The sequence below is a fragment of the Sinocyclocheilus rhinocerous genome, unplaced genomic scaffold (genome assembly GCF_001515625.1).
Source record: "Sinocyclocheilus rhinocerous isolate Xijiao unplaced genomic scaffold, SAMN03320098_v1.1 scaffold904, whole genome shotgun sequence".
In the NCBI taxonomy this organism is placed as follows: Eukaryota; Metazoa; Chordata; class Actinopteri; order Cypriniformes; family Cyprinidae; genus Sinocyclocheilus; species Sinocyclocheilus rhinocerous.
The window spans coordinates 640,932-651,285 of record NW_015658509.1 but is presented as its reverse complement, the minus strand read 5'-3'; the positions used below and the strand labels follow the sequence as shown (position 1 = coordinate 651,285).

Sequence of the window (10,354 nt, the reverse complement as noted above, 5' to 3'; positions counted from 1 at the left end):
ATATAACTATATATATATTTTTTATATTTTTTGTTTAAAAATGTAGACTTCTTATACTAGCAAGATGACAAAGTGACAGGAAATACATATATAATGTTAGAAAATATTTATAAATGCTGTAAATGCTGCTCTTTTGAAATTTCTGTTCATCTGTGAATCCTGAAAAATAAAATATATCACAAAAATATTAAAAAATGTAGACTTCTTATACTAGCAAGATGACAAAGTGACAGGAAATACATATATAATGTTAGAAAATATTTATATTTCAAATAAATGCTGCTCTTTTGAAATTTCTGTTCATCTGTGAATCCTGAAAAAATATTAGAATGATTTCTGAAGATCATGTGACACTGAAGACTGCAGTAATGATGCTGAAAATACAGCTGCGCATCACAGGAATAAATTACAGTTTAACAGATATTCACATAGATAACAGCTGTTTTGAATTGCAATATTATTTCACAATTTTACTGCAGCTTTGGTAATATATTACATATGTATTCTGCATATATTCTATGTAGACGAAATGTAGCTCAACAAGCACCGTATGAGACGACTGTGAGCTGATCCATAGAAATGGCTTCAATTAACCACAAAAGGCAGTGATTTGGTTTAATAAGTGCTTGTGGAATTTGAAAGTCCATTAAAGTTTCATAAATTGAGCCATATTTTTTTTTTTTTACATGTTTTCTTTCCAGATAAAATAGAGGGAAATGCAAACAATGCTGTGATTCGTGGCTTCGGGAATGTTATTCTGAGCTGGTTTTGTCATGCAGTTATATAACACCGAGCTGAAATCATACATTCCCTCAGATGAAAAGAAGACATGTTTTCAAAACACACCTAGTAACTAGACACAACAACACGACGGTTGCCGTTTACCAGATTAAAAACAACCAGCACATTCCTATTGCATTTTCCACAAAAGTGCTTAGGGACCCTGGGTTTCCTCGGGCCAAAAAAAAAAAAAAAAAGAGTAATGTGTACTACTGATTAGAAATGCTCATCTTAGATCACTTAAAGCAACTAAATATAATTAAACAGCATGCAGGACACGATCTTGGGTTCAGACGTGATCCTGTAACCAAAGAGAGAGTGAAAACAACTGCACTGTAACTTTACTTTGGTCTTAATTCTATTGAAGGAAATGAGGTGAGGTGAGAAACCCACTGTTGCAAGCGAGCCACTCGTTCAGGTCGATCTCTCTCGGCAAAACCACCAGCTCCTTGAGGTCGAAGTCGACGACTCTCACTTTGGTGTGTTCTGCATCCAGGTAATGCTTCTTCTCCTCGGGGGGCGGCTTCTTTCCATTGGGCTTCCCTTTGCCCTTCCTGTACGAGACGAAACGAGGGCGAACAGAGGTTACTCAACCTGATAGAGCTGGGAACAAAGTCTTAAACTCTATAGAGCGGCAAGTGGGCCTGTGCAACAAAATAATAATAATAATAATAATAATAATAATATGTATCTAATTGGATGATATTATAAACCAGACAACAAATATTAAAATTCAGGACTTTTCCCCCCACATAATTAATTAATAAATACAAAATAAATAAAATATTTGTGCTGTCATTTTAGTGCTGTCAAAGGATTAATCACATAAAAAAATAAAAGTATTTGTTTACATAATATATGTGTGTGTACTGTGTATATTTATCATGTGTATATAAATACACACACATATACATTTAAAAATTATATATATAATAATAATAACACATTTTATTTGTAATGTGCCTTTCTTACACTCAAGGCGATATAAACAAAACATATTTTTCTTAAATATAAACATGCATGTGTTTGTATCTATATACACATAATAAATATACACAGTACACACACATATATTATGTAAACCAAAACTTTTATTTTGAATGCGATTAATCCTTTGACCGCACTAATATACATATATACACAGACACAACAGACACAGACACACACAGACACAGACACACACACACACACACACACAGACACACACACACACACACACACACACACACACAGACACACAGACACACACACACACAGACACAGAGACACACAGACACACAGACACACAGACACACACACACACACATATATTTGCATTTATTTATTACATTTTAAAAATTGCAGTTGCTTTTTTATGGATTACATGATTACATATCCACATATCAATATAGGAGATAAACAAGTTAGGTCAAAATTACTCGGAAGGTAATTGGAATACATAACCTAAAATGAATAATCTAAGAGATTACGTTACTAACTACAATTTTCATCATGTAACTTTTACACAATAATGGACTACAATTTGCAAGTATTTTACCCAGAATTGTATTGATAATATATGCAGTATGCATAAAATAAAAAAAAGAAAAATTAATAAAGATATGACAATATTACTATGAATGAATGAATGAATTTTTTAAACCAGAAAACAAAAAAATCATTGCATATATACTGAAATGATCCAGTATTGACCAGTTGATAGCTAGGAACTGTTTATGTGGGTAGATGGTCCATTATTTCTGAGGAGGCCTAGTAAAGGTTTCTGTGTTATGTAAGCACATACGAACACCTCATGCGTTGCAGAAAACTACGCAACAATCTGTGCACATCCATTTTCCACTGCAGGTTTGCTCAGTTAACCTTGCCCTGTGATTAGCGCAGCAGACCACAGACATCCAGGCTTTTCCTTCCACATCTATTTTTAGCACAGACGGGTTGTATTACCATCAGACCCAGTCCTCCCACCACACCCGCGCTAATACAGTAATAACACTCCACTCCAACACACAAGAGCTGCTTTCATGGAAAACAAGAGCTTTAAGAGACAATTACCTCACAGCACCTTTAAAACACACAACCTCTGACAGGAGATGTTTTATAAATCAAGCTTTCATACAAAACCACTGTGACAAACTTTTACCGTGTCAAAGATGACTGAGCAGGTCGGGAAAAATGTGCTAAAGGACCGTAATTTTGTTCACACCAGTTACTTTTTATCTTTGGGGAGTAGACACTGTAGCACTTGGCTGGAAACCAAAACCGAAAATGCTTTTTTTTTTAATATTTATTAATTTATTAAATAATATAAAATAATTTTGTAAGACATTTTAATTTAGCTCAATAATTTTAATACTGAATTTATATTTTAAAAAAAATGCAAGCCAGTAAAATAACCACACTTTTATTAAAAAAGTAAAACAATAAAATTGACTGTTTTTTTTGTTTGTTTTGTTTAATTATCCAAATAATAGTCCTACAAAGCTAAAACAAACAAACAAACAAAAAAAACAATGTATATAGTAATTCAAGTCATTTCGGTTTGTGCATTCTGAATTTTCTGTTTCGGCCCAGAACTTTTTTTTTTTTTCTTTGGTTTATCGCTAACAATAATAAAAATAAAAATAATACTAACATAATTTTCCAGTCAATATTTATTAATGATTTTTTTTTGTATTCTTACAAATACTTTTACCACACACACAAAAAAAGTTAATACTAGGTTACCAGTCAATTACTATTAAGTGATCGCTGATGATATTCTCTTTAAGAATTATTGGTCATATTTGTTACATGAAAACATTTGCTTCAAACATGCACACATCAGCAGGATAATAAAACATACGAGTAGAACATTAAAACTATTGACCTATTAATTGGAAACTAGCTTTATCTTTAACGTTGTCATCAGTATCTGTGCAAAGCCATATCATTGACCTCTGACGGGGAGATTTCTCATATCAGCTGTGTTTCTGATATCACATGTGATGCCAAATAGTTTGAAACAGTAAAGAGGTCTCATATCTTATATTCTGTCCAATAACAGCAGTGCAATATAGATATATAAAGCAACATAAAGCAGCATCTGTGTCCGTCTGAAAGGACAAACCGGCCTGCTCTTTAGACAGCTGCTCCCATGTTGTCTGACTCCGGGGCCCGGGGCCAGTTCTGGCTCTCCACACAGAGACAGACCTTGTTGCTTTAATGGCGAAGAGGCGGGACCTGAAACCAGCGCTGCTAAACACACACAGACTCACATCAGAAACACTCTTCAGCCTTCTGCTGTAAGTCTGAGTCTGCAGGGCCAGCGGAGACGCTCTGGGGCTGTTTTGTGGGGGATTTCATTACCGGGAGCAATTTTAAGTATTTCAAAGTAAAAGAAAAAGTGGGTATCATTTATAGATCGATTGGCGTCCATGAGTTCACTCCGTCTCCATACGAACTCGGTGTTCTTGGATTCTTTTGTTCCCTTTTCAGTGCATTCAGACAAACAGATCCTGATTCCTGGAAAAGCATGACACTAGACTGTCATCGTGAGTGTGTTTAATGGTGCGTTACGTCTTGAACCGTGCATAAATGACCATCAAGCGTTTGTGGGGATGAAAAACGTCACGTCTGGAGTGAAGCGGTGGCAGAATGACAGCCTCTTAAATCTTACAAAATCCTTTATTTCTGGGGTTCACAAATGTTTTTTTGTAAGTCAAACCCCTTAAATGTAAAATATCGCTTAATATTTCACACTAGACAGTCTGTTTAATGCCAATGTTTGGTTCAGGGTTTGTTTTTTTATGATAAATTGCCTTTTGAGTTCAGCTCTTGTTCACTGTACAAGCACATCTGTCTGCCATTGATGCAATGCTCTGAGAAACTCAGAAACAAAGGGTGATTCAACAAAGGACGAGACAGTCAGATTTGTGATATGCTACTTTACAGGACACATTATGTACTTAATATACTTTCAAATATAATTTTGCATGTGTGTATATATATATATCCTCTGAATTCAAAAATAAAAGGTTTTTAGCTTCACTGGTGATGGTGGTGCTCAGGCACAGAACGATGCAATGATACAATTTGTTACTCTATTAAAAAGTAACAAAGTAACAAATATTTCAGGTAAATGAATGGGCACAGAAGAAGAAAACACTGTTACTTTTTTTCTCTGAACTGCACAACATTAAACAACTGTATATGCTGCATTAAAAAGTGAGACTGTACATGATCTCCAAATTTTTACACAAAAACAACCTTTTCAACCTACAGAATAATTGTAACTTGCGGTATTTTTAGCTTACAGCTGCCTTGCCATTTCCTGCATTCATATACTGTACAGATCAAAGGTTGCTTGCATTCTTTTTGGGTTTATAATGGGAGCTTTTTCAGAGCTGCTCTTCCAGACAATGATAACCATCTTCACGGTTCTGATTACTGACCTGCCTGCTTTTGACTCCATGTATGGTTAATACAAGAGGGAGGAGGACGTCAGACTATGGCACGCTTTCTTTTCCTCAGAACAGTCTCTTAGCCATGCCTGTGGTTTTCAGGAAAGTCAAATGATGCAATAGACGTTTCTGCTTAATCGCTGTTCCCAACTTCCTTCCCGGGAGCACGATCTAACAATGAACTACAGACTCCCGAAAGCAAACGCAGATGTAGAGATGCAGATTGCAGACAGACATGAAGTCTGAGAAGGCATTTCTGATGGTCTTTGTGCGATCAGAGACTGGTGTCAATCTCAGACACACACGATTAGGAACGTTTGTGTGTCGAATCGAGCCTTTTTTTTATTCTCAGGGCATGTTCTTTGGCAAATACTCAGAAGCTACATGCCTAGTCCATTATGGGCGAGACATGCTGAAAAACATTCCACTGACTCGCTGATGCATTTTCCTACTTTCAAAGTCAAGATGGAGATAAAATACAATCCGTGCTTTATTAATGCATTATGCAAAGTCCAAAAAAGCATGGGATTTTTTACTCAAAAGTAGTAGTATTTAATGAATAGAGCAGCAAAGTCATAGTGTCACATCTTGATCCACTCATTTTTTATTTTATTTTTTTTGCAACTTGGTGCATATTTAAACCAACGTCTCAGCAGAATGTCAACTATTTAAACTATTCAAAAACATGAGAATCCTACATACGAACTCACCTTCAGGTTCAGAAAAATGCCGAACATGTCAAGAATAACCTGACTGAAGGGGTAGAAAAACATGCCTCAGATTCCAAATTAATAAACAAATATTTTAATGGGTGCGGAAGAAGAAAACAATCTGCTAACTGTTATGCAAACTGGGTTAATCCTTTCACTCTACTGCACGACTTAAAAGGCAAAGTCACTTAGCAAACCTCTTCAAACTAGGGAGTCTCCACATATTTCCTCAGACGTTGATCCCACCTAAAACACATTAGCAAATCTGCAAGATTAAGTTCAGCCACGGCCGACGAAACAGCTTTTTGACTCCAACTCCAGACTTGAGCCGCCACCGATGCTGCAGGGCCCTAAAAGTGCCATTTAAAAGACTGTTATAGAAACATCAAATCAGTCCTCTCTCTGAAAAGCCACAGTTTGTGGGAACGCCAAGACTGGTTTTTAAGAGACTATAATTAGACGAATGTCAGCTTGAGGCTTATGCGATAGTATACAGCTATAAAAGAGCAGCCGTTTATTTCACCTGAAGAACTGAGCATTAAATCCACAAATCCAGACATTTAAAGTGTGGCATTCATGGTATGGCATAATACTATAAAGATGCACATCTACAGTGCAAAACTTGCTAATATAAACTTTCTAATTGGCTGCAACTTATTGAAAGATACACTGCAAACATCACACTTATTCAATTCTTTGCTTTTATCAAGTATGCGATAATCCCTGGAGTTATCAAGAATATAACGCTTCTCAAAGAGAAATATACGCTGTGAAATGAAAGCACAAGCAGATAGTTATGTCTGGCCGTGATAATCTCTGAAATCCCCCAACAAACACACGAGAGGTCGACAGAATGATCGGTTTTGCCGATTAATCGGCACCGATAGTTGATTGCCAGAACTATCGGCAAAAATCCAAATCCATAGTAATGACCTGTTTTCATATCATTACTATGCAATTAATTTGATGACTAGATGTTGAATTAATAGAGCAAGGTGTGTGTGAGGTGTGTGTGATTCCTGATACCTGTGAGTTTTTGCCCAGTGTGCGACTGCCATATTTTGTTATTTTGATTGGATAATCATCAAGTGTTCTAGAATAGAGGCAAATAAAACATGAGAGTATAAACATACAATATCCAAATTTATGTAATTTCAATGCTATGGCCTTTGTGTAGATATTTAAAGTCCGTGTAAAGCGATATTAAATGTGTGTTGGTTTGTCACACCACATAAAAATGTGTTATTAACCACCCAGCCAAATTTGAATGTAAACACAAAGTAAATAAAATAAGGTATCAAAATCGTGAAAAAAATAAGCAGTATTCTCTGCTCTCAAACGCTGAAACCACGCCCACTCGCGGGAAAGCTGCCGTCTCTCTCTCAACTGTCAAATGCAAATAAATTTAAATAAGGAGACTGAGCTGTTTTGTAAATTATTGCGACCATGTATTATGCATTTTCGTGACGATGGCAAAACTGTAGGCTGTAGTAACTCACAGCAATGACACTTTACAATAAGACTCCATTTGTAACATTAACTAAGGTTGATAAAAGCTGTAGACATATTATTCCTTGCTAGACTGTTAATTTCAACATTGATACATTTTTAAAATTTTAAAGTTGCTTCTGTTAACATTAGTTAATGAACTTTGAACTAACTTTAATGATCAATATATAGTCATGTACAAACTATGGTTTGGGACTGTTTTTGACAGACAGTTTTTGTTCAGTATCCATTTTAAAAACTATCTGTTGATTAATCGGTATCGGCCAGTGTGGTCCTACCTTTGAATTGCATTCCGTTCCGTCTCGCGCTCAGCCACATCCTCACAGCTTTCAAAGTATACTCAACCGCGGATGAGTGCGGACGGACGAGCTCGACACAGTTTGACTTGCGCTCTGTCTCAACTTTCACCTCGCGCATGCGCTGTTGTACGCGGACCGTCTGCACGGTCTCAAAAAATTGCCTGCACGCGGACGGGGTGCCCGGCTGTCCACGAGCCCTCCTGATGACGAAAATGACATAATGCGGACGCGGACGGCCGAAGTATACTTTGGCCTTAAGCCTGCAGCACTAGCCGGTGTGTTCGACTAGAAGAGGTGCGGCGCAGATCGATCAGTGTTTGACATCCGCGAGAGCGATTCGAATGCGCACGGAGCAGTCTGCTCTCTTTAGCTCTCGTGGTACTGTAATACACCGATCGGTCTGCACAGTCGGTCCGCGTAAAGTCGAACACACCTATTAGTTAACACCGGTTACACTCAGAGATGTTGCCGCACACGTGAGGCTGTAATGTGAATGCGTCCCAGCTCCCTTAGATGTAAGGCTACATTTACACTGGTGCGTTTATGTTTTAAAATGAAAACGATCCTCGTCATACTGGCGTTTCCACTGCATTTCAAGCCAGCTTTCCACTATCTCCGACAAGCGACAGACCGGTCATTCAGTCATTAACTTCCAATGGAGAGTAGCGCGGGAGCTGCGTGGAGTTCCAATCATATGCAGATGTCCGTTTATACTAACGTTACACGACCGAAAGCACATGTAATGTTGCTGAAATTAAATGTTATTACCTCTGAGTCAGAGCAGCGATCACGGAAGAGAGAACACAGGCAGACAGCGCTGGAAGCTGCTAATGCTCATCAGTAAATCAGTGGAAAATGAATAGAAATCATGATTCTGTCTGAGCTATGCGTTTTAAAACGAACACGGACTAGTGTAAATGTAGCCTAACAGATGTGTAAACTGAAGACTATTTGAGCTTTATTAAAACTATTTGCACCGATGTATTGTGTTGGTTACATTGTGTTCCTTTGTGCAGTGGCTCAGGAGATGAGTCTTTGATATTGTATAAACATCAACAAGCTGAAAATTTTTTTTTTTTTTTTAGATAATGGAATCTTGTTCAAATTGATTTCATAAAATCGGTATCGAAAAAAAGTATCGTTCAGGAACCGGTATCGAAGTCAATGTATCGGTATTGATATCGAAAAATTTTTAACGATACCCAGCCCTAGCGATCAGTGCTCATTGCAGGGTTGCTCATTGAGTTTGTTAAATGATTAACTGACAGACAGGAAGAGCTCTCTTCTTTCAGTAGGTCACTTCACAGCTCACCTGAGGCCACCGAACAATCCCAAACCCCGAGCCAGATTGCACTCGTTCACTTATTCACTAAAACAGTGGACCTGAATATTAATAAACAAGAAATTAGCTTCCATTTCCAATCTGGAAAAAGTGATCAAACCACGCTCTGGACATAAGGTGCCAAATATATAGCAAATTAATCATATGGATGATGAGTAGACAACATTATGGAGACTGCATGCATATGCATCTTATATACAGTGGGGTCCAGAAGTCTGAAACTACATGCATACATACCAGTGGTGGAAAGAGTACTGAAAATTTGTACTTAAGTACAAGTACTGTTACATTGCTGAAATAATACTCAATTACAAGTAAAAGTACTGGTGTCAAAACAGTACTTAAGTAAAAGTACAAAGTACTCCTCTCAAAAACTACTCAGAGTACTAGTTACTAGTTACTTTTTAGTCGGCGATATTTAATGAATTACCAAAAAATATTCATTCATATCAAAGATCTATGTGGATAACAGCTACTTTGAACAAAACCCACTTTTATCTTATTGACAAAGTACGTGAATTAGTGGTCATGATACAGGAGTTTCTAACTTTAATACCTTGAAAAATATCAGTATCAAAGTACACGTGAACCGGAAGTTGCAACTGACTTCAGTGTTGTGATGTATTTCCGAGATAAATGGAATATTGAATAAAGGGTGGGGTTGTATTGTGGTGCACCGCCTCTCCACCTCTTGCTCAGAGCAGATTCACGGTTGGATAGGAGTGGTTAAAAATATCTGCTTGTTACGTCTGACATCATGCTTCACTGCTTCTGGGTCCTAATGCTCTGCCAGACGCTCCCCAAAAAACAACAAACTGTGCATATACACACTCACGATGTCATGTAATACTGAAAAATTATAACCCTAACACTAAAAAGTAAGTAGGGTCATTTTTGATTTCATGACGACTAATCATTTTCAATACCACTGGCAAAACTAACACATACTACTGTATACTGCCATGTAGATATTTTATCCTATTAATTAACCATTTGTAATCTTATGTTCACTGTTCATTTTTTTATAAATATAGGATTTGTATTATATCTATATTCATTCATATAGTCAAATTGAATCGAGAATTGAAATCGAAAATCGAAATCGAATATCGAATCGAAAATCGAAATCGAATCGAATTGGAACATCTGAATCGATACCCAGCCCTAGTAATGACTGTACAATGTAGTGATGCAGTTACACAGACTAGGATATTTACATGTACAAATCAGACAAATATCCCATTCCAAAACATTTCTAGCATAAACTTACATTGT

At 36.9% G+C, this 10,354-nt stretch overlaps 1 protein-coding gene across 3 annotated transcripts in view; it reads right to left on the bottom strand.

The window, feature by feature from the left end:
- mob2b (MOB kinase activator 2b) overlaps nucleotides 1-10,354 on the bottom strand; it is a 44,147-nt gene that overhangs the window by 7,483 nt on the left and 26,310 nt on the right. For all 3 annotated transcript variants that reach the window (XM_016530575.1, XM_016530574.1, XM_016530573.1), the window contains exon 2: nucleotides 1,174-1,334. In XM_016530575.1, the coding sequence (XP_016386061.1) occupies nucleotides 1,174-1,334 (161 nt within the window). The remainder of the gene's footprint in view (nucleotides 1-1,173; nucleotides 1,335-10,354) is intronic.